This window comes from Leopardus geoffroyi, chromosome D1 (assembly GCF_018350155.1).
Source record: "Leopardus geoffroyi isolate Oge1 chromosome D1, O.geoffroyi_Oge1_pat1.0, whole genome shotgun sequence".
Lineage (NCBI taxonomy): Eukaryota > Metazoa > Chordata > Mammalia > Carnivora > Felidae > Leopardus > Leopardus geoffroyi.
In genome coordinates this window covers 57,320,456-57,340,990 of record NC_059329.1, presented here as the reverse complement: position 1 = coordinate 57,340,990, position 20,535 = coordinate 57,320,456, and the positions used below count along the sequence as shown (strand labels likewise).

General features: G+C 39.4%; 1 protein-coding gene across 2 annotated transcripts in view; it reads left to right on the top strand.

The window, feature by feature from the left end:
- Positions 1-20,260, top strand: part of POLD3 (DNA polymerase delta 3, accessory subunit) — a 52,586-nt gene extending 32,326 nt beyond the window's left edge. For both annotated transcript variants that reach the window (XM_045484039.1, XM_045484040.1), the window contains exons 8-12: positions 1,446-1,611; positions 4,215-4,321; positions 11,981-12,093; positions 13,249-13,324; positions 17,853-20,260. In XM_045484039.1, the coding sequence (XP_045339995.1) occupies positions 1,446-1,611; positions 4,215-4,321; positions 11,981-12,093; positions 13,249-13,324; positions 17,853-18,055 (665 nt within the window). In that variant the 3' untranslated portion in view covers positions 18,056-20,260. The remainder of the gene's footprint in view (positions 1-1,445; positions 1,612-4,214; positions 4,322-11,980; positions 12,094-13,248; positions 13,325-17,852) is intronic.
- The last annotated feature ends 275 nt before the right edge of the window (positions 20,261-20,535 follow it).

The window sequence follows — 20,535 nt, the reverse complement described above, 5'->3', positions numbered from 1 at the left end:
GATAGATCTCATGACTGTGAGATCATGACCTGAGTCAAAATCAAGAGTTGGACGCTTAACCAAGTGAACTACCCAGGCGCCCCTATTATATGATTTTAAAACAGTTGCTGTCAATATGATATAAATTCTGTAACAATGCAAATTTTACATAAACTTTAAGGATATACATGCAGCTTCAGAGAACTGGTTTTTTGGGAATCAGTTACTCACTCTGGACCCCCTAGAGATACATGTTTACTCTCCTGTACTATTTGGTGGAAAAACTTGAGAAGTACTGATACTTGAGAACAACAGTTTTGAAAAGGCAAGAGAAAATGCCTCCATTCTCTGCTGGATTCCACCAGATTTCTCAGTCAAGTCTTCAAAAAATAAAGTATAAACAAGCTGCATGTTATACTTTTATCCATCATCTATTCTTTCAAAGAATATACTTTGTTTATAAATTATTATACTAAGCTGTGTGTAATGGCCAAGGCTAAGCTATCAATTGGTCTTTTTCCTACACTGTAGCTGGTTTTAGCCATTTTACATATAACCAAAGCTACTTATTGAAAAGCCTCATGCTGTTCACAGCTAAGAGTATTTTATGACTTTTCTTGAAAAAAACTGTCACTGAATATAGCACGAAGGCTATTCTTCTATGATTTCTCAGATGGCTAGGCCCATCCTGCTTGCATTTTTTAATCTGCATGGCATAGTAGTCGCAGCTTGGTGTAGGGAAAGAGGTAAGGATTTTGAGGAGTTAAACTGACCTAGGTTCAAATCCTGTCTCTCAACCTTTTCTGTCAGTGTTACCTTGGGTAAGCCATACAACCTCACATATTAATCCCTTTTAATCCTTACAGTAATCTCATAAATATTCAGTTTTTACAGAGAAGATTGACTTTTAGGTAACTTATCCTGAGTGAAAAAGTTTGCATCAAACTTTTCTCATTCCAAAGTAGTCTTTTAATTATATAATTAAGATAATACTGAGATGATAAGAGTATCCAGGTTTAAGAAGATAGAATGGAATAGGAAATAAGATTTTGGTACGAATTTCTGTTGTCACTATTTGTAAACTGTATACTCGGGAAACGTCTTTTATCTCTCAGACTCTTAATTTTCTCATCTAATAAGTGATATATAAATGAGAATGATGATACCTCATATAGTTGTATTTGCTTTTTCTAAGCCCTGCTTTTACTATTATTTGGCCTGGGAGTTGTGATATAATGAAGGATTAGCAAGAGGCAGAAATGAAAACAGTTACTGCTAGAGTGGTAGTTGGAAAGGAGAAATGTTCTCTGACTAGACTATGAGTTCTGTTAGGACAGGGACTGTTTTTTTATCCCTTTAGCCCCCTGCTCCTAACCAATTACTTGGCACTTAGTCGACTATCAGAGGAATAATAGATTGACATTGCACGATGAGGTTATATATCATCTGTTATACTATATTTGTAGATAAACTTAAAGTCAATTTGGATTCAGAACAAGCAGTGAAAGAAGAAAAAATAGTGGAGCAACCTCCAGTGTCTGTCACTGAACCAAAGCTGGCAGCCCCTACAGGCCTGAAGAAACCCAGCAAAAAAGCAGAGCCTGTTAAGATGCAGCAGAAGGAAAAAAAAAGGTAGGAAAATTTTGTTGCCTGTGAGGGAAGAGTGTCTCTGCTGGGGGTGAGAAGGTCTGTTTGGGCTTATTGACAGTGGGCAGTTTTCAGTTGAGTACTAAATCCTACTTAATGCCTTAGGGATACAGCTGTATAACCAAAATGAAGAGAGAAGCTCAGTAGCTTATCTAGGGAAGTAGAACTGTGGAATAGCCAGTGTAGATGGTTTAGAGCCCAAATCCAGTTTTTTGGGCCCCATTGAACTAAATTGATTATCCTTTTTTTTCTTTACTTCATTTTAAATTTGTGGACATGGCATAAGTGTGCCTGATTGTGTCTGTGTCTGTTTTTCACTTTAGATTGCCAAGTGAGGGGTTACTATTTCCAGTCAAATTTAAGAGAAAAAGTTCTTTGTTTTCTTTTTATATCAATGAGTTTATTTTTCAAGTGGTAAAATGTAATTAGAAAAGAAAATAAAAAGCACACAAGCTGTTAAAAATGGATCCAGGAATTTGAGACACTACCTCATAGTTGGTAGGAATTAGTCTGTTGAAAGAAATTCTAAAGACACTGTCAGCACTGATAGGCCCAGAAATACTTGACTTTTGTAGTAAGGCTGGGGCTACTCTAGTAGAAAACATCAACAAAATGCTCAAGTTTCAGAGGGTCAAGGCTCTGTCCAGTGGGCCTTACCTCCTAGGAATATGTGAGATTGATAGGTTAAAATGTCCCCAGCCCATGGGTATAACACTCATTGTTGACAGTTATAGTCAGGAATGCATTCAGTATTTCATTACCGAGTGTGATGTTAACTGTATGTTTTAAGTAGATGCCCTTTACCAGATGGAGGCTGTCCTTTTCTGTTTTTTTATGGATGGGTGCTGAATCTTGACTGATGCTTTTTCTGCATTTATTGAGATGATCTTTTGGGGTTTCTGTTAGTGTGGTGAATTACCTTGATCGACTTTTAAGTGTTAAACCAACCTTGCATTCTTGGGATAAACCTAATTTTTTGTCATGATACATTATCCTTTCTATAAGTTGTTGGATTTTATTTGCTAATATTGTAAGGATATTTTGCCACTGCATCTGTGAGGCTGATAGATCAGTTATTTACTTTTCTGATAATGTCTTTATATTTTAGTACCAAAGTTATGTAACTTCATAGAATTAGTAGAAAACTGTGTTTTCTGAGTTTGTGTAAGATATGTATTATTTTTTTTCTTAAAAGTTTGATAAAATTCAGTGAACCTGAGCCGAGTTTTCTTTGTGGGGAAGTTTATTTTATTAATTTGATTTCTTTAAATAGAGCCATCCAAATTTTCTTGTTCTTGTTGGGTCAGTTTTGGTTGTGTTTTTAAAGGAATTTATTTCATCTAAGTTGTTGAGTTCATTGGCATAAAGCCCCTACTATAGCCTTATTCTTTGAGGATCTGTAAAATCTGTACTTATCATTACAGATTCCTTTATTCTTTTATTCCTCATGTTGGTAATACGTTGTTTTGTCTTATTTTTTTAAATTTTCTTTTTAATGTTTATTTTTGAGAGAGAGGGAGACACAGAATCCAAAGCAGGCTCCAGCCTCCGAGTGGTCAGCACGGAACCGCGAACCCATGAACCGCGAGATTGTGACCTGAGTCGGAGTTGGACACTTAACTGATTGAGCCACCCAGGCACCCCTGTTTTGTCTTTTTTTAATCAGTCTTATAGAAGGGTTTATTAATTTCATTAATCTTTTGCCCCAAAATAACAATTTTTAACCTTGTTAGTTTTTTTCTGTTTTATTTCATTAATTTCTGCTCTTTATCTTTTTTTGTTGTTTTTTGTTTGTTTGTTTGTTTTTTACCTATTTGGGGTTTGTCTTTTACTAGCTTGAGGTAGAAAAATAAGTTGATAAAGTTACATAAGGAATAAGTTACTTGAAGATAAAAACCACATTTTATACATATCTGAATAGTGTGATAGAGTATCCAGAGGAGCTAACTAACGTTAAGATGGAGTCTATGTTTTTTTTATTATGTCATTAGAATCACCTTAAGGTCTTATGTCTATGCCTTTGCACATTTTTTTTCTTCTCTTTAAAATATTTGTCTCCCTTTTTTTACCTGATGAATTTCCACTTAGTTTTTAGTTTTCGTACAAGAGTCTTGTCCCATAACATTTTATTTGTCCAGTAGTCTTTATCACATTGTCTTACATTTGGTGGTGTTTATATCTATTTCTCCCACCAGAGCTTCTTGATAACAGTATTTTCTTCATCTTTGCATCCTCGGTGTTTAGCAAAAAGCCTGTGTATGTAGTAGCTGCTTATTTAAAGCTTGTTGAATGATTGAAAGGTCAGTAGGAAAAGTAAGAAGGAATTTGTAATGATAATTGATGAGCTGGTAAGTAGTTTCCAGTGAGCTATATAGAGAGCTAGAAAAATGTTTCATTCTGGTCACCCCATGGAATGACTTAGTTGTGGTCAGCAGAGTATCCTTAAAAAGAATCCTTATTGGTCTACTTTGACTCTTCTATCCTCTGGAATTAAGACCAGGAGTTATGAAGCAAGACCCATAGTAGCATATGAATACTTATATTTTTATTTTGTGTAACATGATTAAATTATTCCTGGATAGCAACAGGGGGAAGCGAATGGAGTTATCTGATGATGAGACAAAAGAAACTGAAAGTATGAAGAAAAAGAGGAGAAGAATCAAACTTCCTGAGTCTGATAGCAGTGAAGATGAAGGTGGGCTATGAAAGGTTGCTATTAATTTTTGGCTAGTGTCATTGTCTCCGTTACTTGGGTTATAGCAAAAGTACCATAGACTGGATGGCTTAAGCAGGACAAATTTGTCCTGTTCACAGTTCTAAAGGGTGAGAGTTCCAAAATCAAGGCACTGCCTGATTGTAGTTCCTGGTGAGAGCTCTCTTCCTGATTTGTAGGGTATCTCCTTGCCATATCTTCACATGGCAGAGAGAGAAAGTGTTTCTCTTGCATCTTTTATAAGGGTGGTAATCTGATTCCATTAATTATCTCCCAAAGACCCCACCTCCAGATACCATCACGTTAGGGGTTAGAGCTTCAAATATGAATTTTGGGGGAACACAAACATTTAGTTGATAGCAGGGGTCAATTCTTACTTTGACGCTCAAGGAGTTAAAAAGTAATTTATTACAGGTCACAATGACAATAGTAATTGTAGTATTGAGAGATAAACAATAGCACCATTAGAGTCTGCTTTCGCTTTTTGATCAGAACCATTGTTTTTTGGTAATTTAGCAAAATAACATAAAAGGAAAGAGAATAAGGATTATTATTATGTATATTATCAAAGAGCTTTTCTTTTTCTAATTTATTTTTTACTTTTTTATTTTTTTAATTTTTTAATGTTATTTTTGAGAGAGAGAGTGTGAGTGGGGGAGAGGCAGAAAGAGAGAGGACAGAGGATCTGAAGCAGGCTCCACACTGACAGCAAAGAGCCTGACACGGGGCTCAAACCCATGAACCATGAGATCACGACTGAGCCAAAGTCGGAAGCTTAACTGACTGAACTGCCTAGGTGCCGTGAAGAGCTTTTCTTTTTAAAAAATGAAATGGAGATATTCCTTTGGCTACCTTCATGTGAATCTTTTAAAACAGGTAATATTGTAGGTATCAAGGGTGTTGGTGATAATGGTGTTCCACGCCACATAAATAAAAACATGCTAAGTTTGAGAATCTATAGTAGTATCATTGTTGAAAGGGAATGATACTATGGACCCTTCTAGTTTTATGCTGTGGGCTCTATTATAAGATAAACAAACAGAATAAGGGCAAGATTCTTACCTGGAAAATTCATATGCCTTTTCAAAGAATATCAGGTGTTCGAAGAGCCAAGATCTCTTCCCAGATTGTGTAAATGAAGGTATATAGAAAGAGGATGAGGCTGGGGCACCTGGGTGGCTCAGTTGGTTAAGCGTCCGACTTCAGCTTAGGTCATGATCTCGAGGTCCGTGAGTTTGAGCCCTGCGTCGGGCTCTGGGCTGACAGCTCAGAGCCTGGAGCCTGTTTACGATTCTGTGTCTCCCTCTCTCTCTGCCCCTCCCCTGCTCATGCTCTGTCTCTCTGTCTCAAAAATAAATATAAAACATTTAAAAAAAATTAAAAAAAAAAAAAGAGGATGAGGCTAACGAGAAAGATGCCTTGGTCAAACTGCTATGCCAGATGACTTCTACCCTGCTTTGAGAACGGTGGTGAGAAGCTTGAGTTTCTATAATCCGTTCTCTATGAATTTATGCCATAATGGGTATAAAACATTTTGAGGGGTCAGGCAAATCTACTCCAAAGGAATTCAGCATCAGATGAAGGTAGAATGACAAAACAAACAAACAGATGCTAAAAGAAATTAAAGAAGAATAACGAATGCAGGAAAAGGAACCTGTTCTGCTGGTAAAGGACAAGATAAACTTGTTAGGCTCTACTCTTACCAGAAATTTCTGTAAGAATTGAAAATGGCAACAGAGGCACCCCGAAAGCAACTGTACATGTACAAATGAGTGAGAAAGCCATTTATATATACAGATGACAGTAATGCAAAAGAAATGAACAGACCTAAGAAATTGTACAAGGAAGTTAAATCTATGATGTAGGTATATCTTTGACTCTTCCATAGGTTTAGATCCTACCAGTCATGCTTCCATGTAGGAGTTTATAAGCTCTGATATCCTATAGAGGTATTGTGCCCACCAGAGCTGTGGTTTTTTTTCTTAATGACTCTTTGGAATAGGTAGGGATAGGGCATTGTGAGCATCCTAGAGGAGCTGTCACTATATACTCATTCCATGTCATTTATCAAAATGCTTTGACTAAGACACCTGAAAGGAAGATACCCAAGTGTGTGGCTGAAACAAGAGCCATCAAGTTAAGAATTAAGGAAATAGAAGCGACTCCATGAAGATACATGGGAAAATAATTAGGAAGTAACAGGAATATTACTGTGCTATTGAAATTGTCTTCCCTATTTCCAACCAGGAAAAGGATTTGGGGAAGAATCTGGAAAAGGCCTTCAAGCCATCAACCTAATGTACTTTGAAAAGGTGAACTAGATACTCCAGTGAAGGAGTCAGTTCTAAGTCAGGGAATTACTGTGGTTGATTAAACACTCATTACATACTTCTGAAATATTCTCTGGAGTTCTGATCATTAGTGCACAAAAATAATATCTGTGGGTGATTAGAAATATGAGTGGGATTATTAGTTTAGAAAGAAGTGAGAAGAAATGTGATAGAGGTGAACAACCTATAATAATAGATAATATAAATGAGAGGCTCTCAGATTTTTTATCTGGCAGAGTAATTTTTAGCATCTGACTAAATTTGCAAACCTTTGCCATTTTATTCCTAAATTTCTTCATCTCAAAGCTAGAGGGCCTTTATTTTAAACCTTTACACAATCTCTAATCTATTACCATTTTATTCCTGTCACACTGAATATATACTATTCAATATGCTGTCTTCAGATGGAAATTAGCAAATGAGCAGCAGAAGTGGAAGAAATGACAGGGACTTTGGAGTAAAACAGACCTGGGTTTAAATCTTACTTCTGCCACTTAACTGAGTACATGGCACCCCAATGTTTATAGCAGCACTATCAACAATAGCCAAAGTATGGAAAGAGCCCAAGTGTCCATCGATGGATGAATGGAAAAAGAAGATGTGGTATATCTGTACAAAGGAGTATTACTCAGCAATCAAAAAGAATGAAATCTTGCCATTTATAACTACGCAGATGGAGCTAGAAGGTATTATGCTAAGTGAAATTAGAGAAAGACAAATATATGACTTCACTCATATGAGGACTTTAAGATACAAAACAGATGAACGTAAGGGAAGGGAAGCAAAAAGAATATAAAAATAGGGAGGGGGACAAAACAAGAGACTCTTAAATATAGAGAACCAACAGAGAGTTGCTGGAGGGGTTGTGGGTAGGGGGATGGGCTAAATGGGTGAGGGGCATTAAGGAATCTACTTCTGAAATCATTATTGCACTATATGCTAACTTGGATGTAAATTAAAAAATTATTTTTAAAAATAAAAAACCTTCTGCCACTTATTGTGCAACTGGAGACAGATAATTTAACTTCTTCAATTCCTTGTTTCCTCATCTGTAATGGGGATGTTATCACACTGTGTAGACTTTTTATGAACATCAAATAAGATACGTCAGCAATGCCAGGACACTGCTTGACATAGCAGGTTTTCTTCTTATCACCCCACTTTTTCTATTGACGTGTTCCATAAGTATTTAACAGCAGTCTCTTCTCTCAGAAAATTCCCTTCAACTTCATATCTTTAACTCTCTACCCAAGAGACTTTTCCTTTATTTCTCTTCTTGGCAGAGTCATAAGCACCATTAGCAGTTCTACATACTCTCTTTGTAAAGCAAGAAAAAGCCAGACCCAGATAGAAATCACATTAAGAGTAATGTTTTCGGGGCGCCTGGGTGGCGCAGTCGGTTGGGCGTCCGACTTCAGCCAGGTCACGATCTTGCGGTCCGTGAGTTCGAGCCCCGCGTCGGGCTCTGGGCTGATGGCTCAGAGCCTGGAGCCTGTTTCCGATTCTGTGTCTCCCTCTCTCTCTGCCCCTCCCCCGTTCATGCTCTGTCTCTCTCTGTCCCAAAAATAAATAAACGTTGAAAAAAAAAAAAAAAAAAGTAATGTTTTCATTGCTAGGAAGAGGGGCGCCTGGGTGGCTCAGTCAGTTGAATGTTCAGTTCTTGATTTTGGCTCAGGTCATGATCCCAGGGTAGTGGGATCAAGCCCCACATTGGGCCCTGTGCTGAGTGTGGAGCCTACTTAAGATTCTCTCCCTCTTCCCCACTCGTGCTCTGTCTCTAAGATAGAATTTAAAAAAATAGGGGCGCCTGGGTGGCGCAGTCGGTTAAGCGTCCGACTTCAGCCAGGTCATGATCTCGCGGTCCGTGAGTTCGATCCCTGCGTCGGGCTCTGGGCTGATGGCTCAGAGCCTGGAGCCTGTTTCCGATTCTGTGTCTCCCTCTCTCTCTGCCCCTCCCCCGTTCATGCTCTGTCTCTCTCTGTCTCAAAAATAAATAAACGTTGAAAAAAAAAAAATTTTTTTTTAAAAAATAAAAAATAAAAAAATATATTGCTAGGAAGAAATAGTTTTAGCTGATTAAGTTTTTGCTAACATTTTCAGTTTTTGCAAATTACTTATGGAGAATGTTAAGCAAATGACCCCCCCCACCCCACCCTTTTTAGGTTAAGATAGGTAGTTTATAAATTTTCCTGGGAAGCTATGAGTGATTTCCAAAATGACCCACCTCTGCCATAGCACTCTGGTAAACAGTGGTTACTCTGCTAGTAACTAGTTTTACTACAGTTCTTATTCTGCTGTCCTGGGGTAAGTGTTAAATTACACTTCTTGAGTACCTTTCATCTGAAAAGCTGTAAATTCATTATAAACATATTTAAAATACACCAATGTATGAACCCCTCCTTATGCTTATGTCACTAAAAGTATGTCGAGGATATATTTACCTTGATGGAAAAATCAGACACATACAGATTCTAGCATATGAATGTGGCCAAATTTTTTTTAGTCTCTTTGAACCTCAGTTATATAAAACAGAAATAATAGTAACAGTGATTTTGTGGGGAATATTATGTGAATGAATGATTAATGTTTGTAAAGACCAGAAAATTCTAGTTGTTTTCTGTATCCTTCTTTCCTTCCCTTTTTTTTCTTTTAAAAGTTTATTTATTTTGAGACAGAACAAGCAAGGGAAGGGCAGAGAGAAAGGGAAAGAGAGAATCCCAAGCAGGCTCTGTGCTGTCAGCACAGAGCCCCATGTGGGGTCCAGTCCCACAGTTTGTGGATTGAAGCTGAGCTGAAAACAAGGACTGGATGCTTAACTGACCGGGCCACCCTGACACGCCCCCCCCATCCTTCCTTTCTTAAAAAAAAATTTCTTTGTGGGGCGTCCGGGTGGCTCAGTCGGTTAAGTGACTGACTTTGGCTCAGGTCATGATCTCGCAGTTGTGAGTTCAAGCCCCATGTCAGGCTCTATGCTGGCAGCTCAGAGCCTGGAGCCTGCTTCGGATTCTGTGTCTCCGCCTCCTCTTCATGCTCTCTCTCAAAAATAAATAAACGTTAAAAAAAATTTTTTTTTAATTTCTTTGAGAGAGAGAGTGTGCATGCACGGGAGGGGCAGAGGGAGAGAGAGAGAATCTTAAGCAGGCTCCATGCCCAGCTCAGAGCTTGACGTGGGGCTCGATCTCACAACTGTGAGATCATAACCTGAGCCGAAGTCAAGAGTCAGATGCTTACCCGACTGAGCCACCCAGGTGCCCCAAAATGTTTTATTTAAAAAAATTTAAAGTGATACACAACTTGACAAATCAGATAAAATAGAAGTTTTGTAATAGATTGTAAGCTCTCCTATTGGACTCAATCTGATTGATGCTTCTCCTGTCACCTTTCTCCCATCTGCCTTCCATCTTCTGGGGATTTGTTGAAAATTCTTATTCATTACAAGTTCTTGGCTCCCTCTTCTACTCTCTTCCCTGTTATGGCAGGGATAGGGGTGGCAGGCAGGTTTACAGCATTTCATTCCTTAGTCATCACTGTAATGTGTCTCTTTGGGTGGATGTGGAAGGGAGGGGGAGGTATATGCTGACTCTTCCTCGACCTAGAAGCCCCTCATCCCAAATTCCAAAAATGATTGTTTTCCTTTATTAAAAATATCGTTACTGTTTGTTCAGTGCCAGGGAAATTGTGGCGTCTCTGCCTCCATGGAGGTTAGAGTCAGAGGAGGATCTAGATAAACACTTGTATACAGTGCAGTGACAGGGGTCTTAGAGGGTGCCACTAGGATTAAGTGTCTTCATGGTTACAGAAGTGGAAATAGAATGAAAACTCCTAAATTTATTGTGAGGACTCAAAATGCCTTTTCTTTGGCTTCCTCACTGTGTAAACTTTCCTCCTGCCCCTGTAACGCATGTGACACAGCTTTCCTGATTGCTATACCTTCAAAGAAATGGGAGCTTGGCTCTGTGGTTTAACTTTTCTCTTGCTTACTTGAGCTCCCATCATGTTCTATTCTCCTAGAGCTGGGTTACTAGCTGGACCACTTTCCTCATATGTTTCTGACTCTTGTTTCCCAGAGCTTATAAAGTTTTGGGGCCCATTTCATACTTGAAGTGTATAATTTATTGTTTCGTTCTGGCTCTTGTTTTGCTTCACCTCTTTAGGTCATTTGGCCTTGAACCCTCCACTGTCATAATTTTTAACACTGACCTAATCAGTTGGGAGAATTTCAGATCCAAGACTTGTGCTAAGAATTTGAATACAGCCAGGAGATTCAGGGAGCAGGTGAGGCTAAGCAACTACCCAGTCTTTTTACCAGCAGTTTCTCTGTGGTGATTAAGCCGTAGGTCAGCTGAGGATTTTCACTTCCCCCTCTCATGGGCCTTATACCAAGACCACTGTTTCTGGAACTGTTCAGGAATGATGGGATCCCTCTGGAGATGCTCTCTTCTCGGGTGATACCACTTCCAGAGCACTATTGCTTTCCCAAAAGTGTTCTTTCCGGTTACTCTTACTACAACAAAACAAGCCTCATCAGTGAGCAATCACTAGAAATAATTCCCATACAAAATAGTAAGCCAGTCTTAGTTGTAAGAGCTATAATTGTGACTGTTTCAAAGGTGATTTTTCCTCCAAAGTTTATGCTTTTAACATCAGCTGGAATATTTCAGTCTAATAAACATCTCAGGTAATTGCAGATAATCCTTGGATCATAGTCATGAAGACTCTGGCATGGAACATTTGATATAATCTGAGAATTATATCTGTTTGTTTAACCTTAAAAGAAAATGTCTGGCCCTGAATGGTAAGGCAGCACAGAATAGTTGGAATGGTAAGGCTGTGGCATCAGACTGACTTGGGTTTAAAACCTCCTGCCTCATTTGTAAGCCCTGTGACCGTGGCAAGTTAATTAACCTCTTTGAGCCTCTTTTTACCCAACTGTAATGTGTGAATAATATTTGTCTCTTAGGGTTGTTATGAGGATAAATGAAACAATTGTAAGTGGAATACATGACACATGTTAGATGATCAGTGGATATTTATAAAACAACTTTAGACTTCCCTACAAAATAAAAGGTTTAGCTAAGATAATCTCTAAGGTTTATTCCAGCTTTAATAACTCTTAATTCTCTGGTTTTCTTTGTATAAAATCAGTAAAATGTGTATTTTAAAGACCTATAACTGCAAAGTCCTTGGTTGTCATGAATTACTGCTTGCAAAATGTCCTTTGCTGGATACAGACGTTTAAAAAGTCACCAGAGAAGGCATTGTACCAGATAGTGCCACAGTTCTCTTAGCTAAGCTTGTTTCATTATTTCAGTCATACCAGACTCTCCTGGGGATTATGAAGCTGAATCACCATCCCCACCTCCTCCTGCTTCTCCACCTCCTGAACCAGTGCCTAAGACTGAACCAGAGCCTCCTTCTGTCAAGGTAAAACTTTACTGGGATGGTTGCCTTTCCATGTGTCTGACCTCCCAAGGACCTGAAACTATGCTGAACCGGCCACTGCTGTATAGTCCAGGGACACCAGTAGATGGCTCTTTTCTCATTCCACTCTCTGTAGGTACTACAGGATGGACATTCCCTCTCCTCACCTGCGGTGAGAGCTCAGCTATTAGGGCGCATCTCAGGAAGGTTGCAGAGGTCAGGCCTGGGAGTGGTTTTGTTTTTCATGACCTCCAGCATCAGGGCTGCTGTGTTACCCAACTCCTGTTGGAATTTTGCAAAGTAAGGTCTTGCCTGCATCAGAACAAAGTTTGGGAAATAGAGTGAACAAACAACTTATGCACATTTGTTGTTCTTCAGAAACTCTTCTGGAAAAGGGAAGGGTGAGAAAAGCTGGCAATAAATGGGGGAATGTAGTTTTGAATGGTCTTCAGCTGCATCTTGTCTATTAGTGTAGATAATGGAGAGTTGAGAAGAAAGGTGCTAACAAGGTTTTTTTTCCTTTACAACTATTAGTTTTCCTTTAATTCATTGTATTAAGACTGTCATTTAAATTTTGCACTAATTTCCTCATTAGCTGACAGGAAAATGGGATGAAAGACCACTGAACATAAAAGGAAATTGGTATTAGTAGTATCTGTGTGAGACTAAAGTAGACAAGGGTAATGTTGCAGCATCAAGGCTAAAATAGCAAGTATCTACAGCAAGGATACATGCCACGGACCTCTCATCTGATTTAGCTTTCCTGTGTGCTTCCATAATGTCTGCCACAGCCCTCCATTAAAGCCCTTACCACAGTGGATTGCAGTGGTCTGTCTTCCTCGCTTCTCTCATCCGCTAAGGTCCTTGTCCTATTGGTCTTTTTAACCATGGTGCACTGCTTACCAAAAGTTTGTTGACTGAGTGATCACAGTTATCTTACAAGCATTAAACATCAAGCTTCCATATATAGGAATGTAACTTGTCTGTATAGTAGGACTGGTCCGTAAAAGGAAATGGATAGAGTTTCGCATTCAACTTTTTATCATCATGGAATATTGGAGGGTGATTATTGTAGATTAAAAAGCTCTTGTTATTTTTCTCTATAGAGTCATTGATCAACTGAATGTTGTAACCTCTGATCTTCCTGTGATCTTTTAGAGCTCAAATGGAGAAAAAAGAAAACGAAAACGGGTGCTGAAGTCTAAGACCTTTGTGGATGAGGAAGGCTGCATAGGTAAGAAGAGTTTCTGGCTCCGTGATCTCTTACAGAGCAGTGTGCTTCAAACTTGAATGTGCACATGACTCACGCCAAACATGGCACACACCCTGAGTAGCAGAGTAGAGAACACTACAATGAAAGGCAGAACATGGGTTCTTGTTTGGACCACATCCTGTAGAAATAAGCTTTGAGGTCTTGGATAAAAGTCCTGTCACCTCTGGTAGGGAGTTTCTTGATGTATGGAATGGAGGTAAAATATCCATTTTGCCTATATGTGGGATTGTTGTGAAAGTTCAGGTGAGGTAACGTTTAAAGGCACTTTCGATATGGAAACCATAATACCAACATAAAATGTTGTTACAGACATTGAGAAACTTTTTTTTTCTAGAATGTTGTTTTATACATTTGAACAGTAGAAAGGAAGCCCCCACTGATGATTAGACTCTGAAGAGAGTGTCAAGAGTCTTCTTGGTATTTTGTCCCATCTCTCCAGAGGGGTTTGACTCTTCCAAATCACTTCATGTTTCCCGTTTGTAAGTCATGTTAGATAAAAACGTGTGCTTTTTATGGTGACCTAAAGGGGAATTAGAATTTAGCTTTTCAGTTAGTTATAGGTTGAATTCTTCAGCCATGTTTAAGCTTGTTCTACCCTTCCACAGTTGACTCAGACTTCTGTGGGGCTTTCACACTTGCAGGCCAATAGGATGCTCTGATCCTGGTACTTTTTGTGTTTACAGAGACTTGTGGGCTTAGTCTTGGAAACCTCCTGTTGGTTGGATAGCCTATAATTGTAGTTTCTCCCTTCCTGTGGCACCTGCTCTCCTAAAGAAGTACCTTTTCCCTTTCTTGACTCTCCTTTTCTGGTTCAAACTTTCATCTTAAAAAGATCAATTCTGAAGAATCTACTTTTCCTAGGTTGTGTGGTTGTTAGAATAAGTGCAAACCCTGTCCCATTGTTCCCTACCTTCCACTCCTCTGAAAAGGCCTCTGCCATTTTTTTGAAAGATTTTTTTTTTCAATGTTTATTTTTAGGAGAGAGCATGCAGGTGGGGGAGGGGCAGAGAGAGAGGAAGACACAGAATCCAAAGCAGGCTCCGCACTGCCAGCACAAAGCCCTATGTGGGGCCCGAACCCAGAAACCAGGAGATCGTGACCTGAGCTAAAGTTCAGTGCTCAGCCAGCTGAGCCACCCAGGCACCTCAGGCCTGTGCCATTTTAATTGTAGCATATTATCGGGGAATAAAATTCCTTACACTGGAAATTGGTCTTTTCAGTGCCAAATTTTTTGTGAGCCTATGAATTCTGGACTTCAAGTTAGGGTTGTTTTTTTGTATTTTGTTTTGGTTGCTTTCAGTCTTCTAATAGTGTGTTTTCAAGCCTTTTGGTTTGACTAGTGGTGATAATATGTGCATTTACTATTGAAGTTCTTACTTTTTCTTTGTTTTAAATTTACGAGGACAAAGGCATCAGTGCCAGTTTTTCCCTCCTTCTACCCCGAAAGAAAAATGTCAGATATATCATTGTGAGCATTTACTGGGAGTTTGTGGCTAATTACCTGTTGCTTTGTTCAAAACACAGTACTCAAGTTTTGGCCAGGTATGGGATGTGGACTTTTTACACTCCTGTCTCCAGACAGGACTATTAAGAGCCTTGGATGCAACAATGAAAACCGTGCTCACATAGCACTTTTTTTTTTTTTTTAAGGTTTGTAGTCCAAGCTCAACCTAATGAATCTTGGCTCCTGTTACCAACAAAGGAGTTGTGCTTTCCTTTCTGTTTGGACTGTTCCAAATGTACCAGCACAGGGGGCTTGTCCTGTCCTATGCTGGATGAGAGCTGGTCTGGGGTTTTTCAAAACTGATCTTTCCTTTTCTGTGACTTTGCTTCAGGGACTGGGGAGTTGGGCCCCTGAGATTCGTGTGGGGTAGACTTTTGGACAAGTTAGAATTCTAACAGCAAAACATTGAGTGGAGAATAATTCTGATGTTATCCATGTAAACTGGGCTCTTTTTTTTTTTTTTTTTTTTAATGGCAGCCCAGAAAAGTTGCATGTTACTCAGTTAAAATAAAGGTTCTGTATCTTTAAGTTGAAATCTCCTTTGTCTTACAGTTTGAAGTAACTAAAGCTTTGAATATAGAAATCCTTCTTTTAGCTCTTGAGGTATACTAAGTGTGCTGCTGAAGAAATTTTGTTGGTGTTGCCCTGACTGGTTTTAACTCCCCCAAGCAATGCATTGCACAGAATTGGCAATGAGACAACCAGTGGTTTCAGTAATAAGTAATGAAATAATGAGCTAATTGATGTTGGAGTTTTACATTATAGACCTGCTGCCATTTGAATACAAAGTATAGCTTATGAAGGAGCAAGTTTTATACCACCAACTAGTAGTAAGTTGTTTCTTTTCTATGTCTGCATATGGCTCTTCAGACTTCCCTAATTTGAGATATTGAGTAAATAGCAGCTCATAAGTTTGTTCCAATAATCCAGTTGCATAATGCGTTTCAAGTTGCCGATGAGATTGGGCTAGTGTTCAGGGATCATAATTGCTGAACTAATAGGTATGCCATGGGAATTCCCTAAGTACTTTAGAGCAGCATTTCTCAAACTTCACATTACTTGAAGATCTTGCTAAAATTCAAATTCTGATTCAGTAGGCCCTCAGGTAGGGTCTGAAATTCTGCATTTCTAATAAAATCGTGGGAGAGTCTAATGCCTCTGGTCTGTGGAGCACAGGTGAGTAGTAAGGCCTTTGAGAACACTTTATATATGTAAATATATATATCTACATATATATATTTAAAGCTTCTCAGTGATTTGTAGCCTCTAAGTTGATAGGAATCAGCAAAGTGAATTCTAGGCTCTTAAAAGTAATGACAAATCCTAGGAACTCTTAGTGAGGGAACCGTTAATTATGTACCCTTAATGGGATTAGATGGGTATGGTGAAGGAATGCTCTACCGGCAACAGACCTCCAGCATGGCTTTGCCATTGTGAAGGGAAAGACCAGCATTGATGGGTACTTGCTAATAAGATCACTAGGTGCATCCATACCTTCTGTGAGGCAGTGTTACTCCCATTTTACAGGGGAGGAGAGAACAATGATTCTCAAGGTATAGTCCCCAGACCAGCAGCATCAGCATTCCCTGGGAACATGTTAGAAAAGCAAATTCTCAGGTCCATCCCTCACTTACTGAATTTGAAGCTCTGGAATTAGAGTTCGGCAATCTGTTTTAATAAGCCCTGCAGGTGATCCTGATGCACATCAAAAGTTTGAGAATTTATAAATGGCAGACTACATATTAGTATGCAGATATAGTTGATTCCAAAGCCACTGCCTCTGGAGTAGTTTGTTCTTAATCGCTAATTAAGTGCTTAAAACTATTATGTTCTTTAATAGGACAAAAATGTTCTTTAATCGTTTGAGCATTTATGATGCATATTAGGTTACTGTGTTCAGCCAAGAGGAGATGTTTTCCTTTACTCTTCATCTTCCTGCTGCAACCAGGAAAGCTGAGAAAGAATGTAGAAGACGTTGGTTATTTAGCTGCTGCAGCTCTCTAAAGTCACAGGAAGGTGGCATTGTACTGTTTCTCATGATTGGTTTGTGTGCTGCAGTAATACTGAAGAGACCCTCATCAGTTCTGTGACATCATTGTTGGAAGTTACTGTCTGTGCCTATGCCCTTTTCAGCTTCCTTATACTGACTGCACTGGTAAAATTATTTTCAAAGGGGGAGGGGGTCAGTGAATTTTATTGGTATAAGAAAAGGCAAAAGTATGCCTTTGGCTGATAGGGCATTAAGAGAATTGGTAACTTTGTTTCTCATTTTATCATTGTCTTAAAACAATCAAGTTTGTTATATGATTGAGTTTGCTTGGGGCAGTTATCTTCACAATGCAGACCACTAGTAAGTGTTGGGTCATTTAGAACTAAGAACTGAAAAATTGAGTAATCTGCAATTCTTGTATTTAGGTTGTGCAGAGAGTGAGTGGGTGATGTCAGGATATAGCCAGCCAGGAGGGCCCCTGACTGTGAACCTGGTTAGACTAGATGAAGACTGGCGAATAGAGCAGAGATTAAGATCCAGAAAAGCAGCAGTGGAAGGAAATAGGCAGGCACTGTGGGTCAGGGAAGTGAGATTGAAGAAGTCAGTCAAAGCGTGGAGGTAGAAGTGGGTATTTGAGATACAGACAGTTCAGTGTAGAGTTCAGGAAGTTAGCTAGCATTGACCAGGACCCAAATGCAGAATTTGGGCAAAAGGCATGGGACATAGCAGCGAGACAGTAAGGGTAAATGTTGGCTCTGAGCCCCGACTAGAGACTGTATGAGTTTAAGATAAATAGTTCCTATTGGTGGCCTGATCTGATCTCCCAGTGGGAGAAGGCTCCAGTATTAGGTGAGCTGATCAGAGGGTCTCCCTTGATCAGAGGGTCTGAAGGAATTGGAGTGAACAAGACATCTCATTCTCTTAATAACAGTGTTCTAAATGACCCACTCCTTTCCCATTTTTTTTTTTTTTTTTTTTTTTTTTTATTCTGCCAGTGACTGAAAAAGTCTATGTGAGTGAATCCTGCACAGATAGTGAAGAGGAGCTTAAGATGAAGACCTCCTCCGTACATAGACCCTCCGCCATGACGGTGAAAAAAGAACCCAAAGAAGAACGAAAGGGCCCAAAGAAAGGGACTGCTGCTCTGGGCAAAGCCAACAGACAAGTATCCATTACTGGCTTCTTCCAGAGGAAGTGAACTGCCATCTCTGTTAGTTCAGAGACGTGGAGTGGTCAAGGGAGAAGACCAAGACAGACAGACTCTCACTTACTGTGTAAGTTCATCCTGTGCCTCACCTTGCCTGTATCAAAAGACTTATTCCATCCTGTGAGGTTTATACTGTTTCTGGTTTTTAACCAAAGGGAAATCACCTGGAAGCAAGAGGCAAAAGAATATTTAAGAAGCTGTTGTGTTTTAAGGACATTTTTTTAAGCACAATCTTGACCTGTTCTGGAGAAGAATTCACTCCAAACATAAATTGGAACAGGTTTCAGAATTATCACTGAAGCCATTTAGTTGCTAATTCACTGGTCCCTACCCAATCCTGTGTCCTGAGCACTTATGGCTCAAGAAGTATTCTTCTTTGTTCCTTTGTATTCTGTGGACTTGTGTGGGTCTTCATTTATCCCTGAATTTTACTGGCTGTGTTTACCACTCTCCCCATAATCCCTTCCCCACTACCATACTTCTATGTGAAGCCATTTTCTGTAAGTCTTTTAAATCTTTGTTGGACTAACGGCTGAAACAAAAATCTCCCTATAATCCTCTAATCCTCTCTTCCTCCGTTATAAAGTACACTGACACCTGGCTACAGACCAGCACATTGCTTATGTTCTGCCCCTTTCACAAAAGCTCTCTCGACCTTCACTCGCAATTAGTAGGTAGGGAAAAGCCTCAGGCAGAGCACAAATAGAAATGTAATGATGTATTCAACTCCACCAGAAATTACTTAGTGTCAGCATTGACGATAGTAGAGGCCTTGCCATTTTGCTGACACAGGACATGTTTTACGCTGCTCTTTGTGATTTTTGTCTCCTCCTCTCTCCCTTTCCCACTGTTAGTACCTAGAGAGTGAAACCCAGGCAATGAAATGGAGGCTAAAAAGAGAAAGCCTTTTCTGTATGCAGGGTACAACAGTTAAGAAAAAGTTCTCCTTCTCAAGGAACCTGAATGTTCAGAAACAGCAATTTTCCAGGAAGGTAACAAGGAAGAAATAAAGCACACATTTTTATATAGATGTTGCTCCTCTGTATTTTAACCCTCCCATTTGCCTAAAAGTATAGGCTGCCCAAGAAAGGTGGAGAGACTGAGTTGTTAGTAGGACTAAACAGCAAGTAACACATTCTCATTTGTTGCTTATGGAAAATCATCTATTCTTTTGATAACTTTTAAGTGATTTTCATGATAGCTGGACAGTGACCTTGGTGGATCGAAGTGGTGAGGTAGTAATCTGGTACAGTGAGCTCTAGGGAAAGAACACAGGCGCATCTGCTGGCATGACTCACAACTGACAGACGAGGGACGTCTGACTTAGCCTGCGTATGTCATGATGCAGTCAGCATCCAGTAAACCTACTGTTTAAGGTTAGGATTCTAACTGACCTTGGATTCATACGAACATATTTAGCAGCCATCACCCAGGGCTCTCCAGCCAGGCACCCCATGGACTTGATTGAGACCAGAAGTTTGGGAGATGAGTCCTGGCATTATGTCTAGGACTTGAGAAGGCAGACACTTTGTGTCATAAGCAGAGTAAAGGTTGACGTATTCCACAGCCCTCTTTCTTTTTAAAATGTAAAAGGATGGAAAGCCTGGACTTACCTTTACAAAAAACCTCTGGAGAATGATCTTTAAAAATTTTTTTTAATGTTTATTTATTTTTGAGAGAGAGAGGGAGGGATACACAGAATCAGAAGCAGGATCCAGGCTCTGAGCTGTCAGCATGGAGCCCAACGCGGGGCTCAAACCCACGAACCGTGAGATCATGACCTGAGCCAAAGTCGGACGCTTATCCAACTGAGCCACCCAGGCGCCCCTGGAGAGTGATCTTTTAAATGGTTATTTTTGTCATTGCCTCTAGTAATTTTTCTAAATAAGAATTGGAAAAATTTAAAAAGCAACAATCTAGTTTTTCGTGTTTTTTTTTTTTTTTTTTAATTCTGCTGGGCTCTCTAGTGAAACTGAATTTTGAATTGGAAAACTCCAGTGGTAGTTGGAGTTCCATCTTTGAAAGGATAATGCAAATCCTGTGATCACCACACCCAGTATGCTGCCTGAACTCTGCTGTCTGCAAGGCTTAGGAGGGAGGGAGTGGTGGCCTTTTTTTCTTTTTATACAAAACTCTACCATGTTATCCACATGAGTTAAATAAATTTGAGAAGTTGTTTTAAAACAGTGCTTCAAACTGAATGTCTGATGAGTCTGTTATTTGACAGGATGGCAGCAGTGTGTGCAATTATTCAAACCCTGAACAGGAACAAGGCTGGTTTTCAGTTCTTATTGTTAAAACTGCACACCCATAGTCTGAGATGAACAAGTCATTTGCTGCCTTCATCATTTTTTCAACCCAGTGGGAAACCTTAGTTTCAGCCAACATCATTTTTTAGTTCATTTAGGAGAAAATGTAGTCCTGATCTTGCACATTGTGTTAGTTTGGCTTCATCACTTGCTAGCCATGTG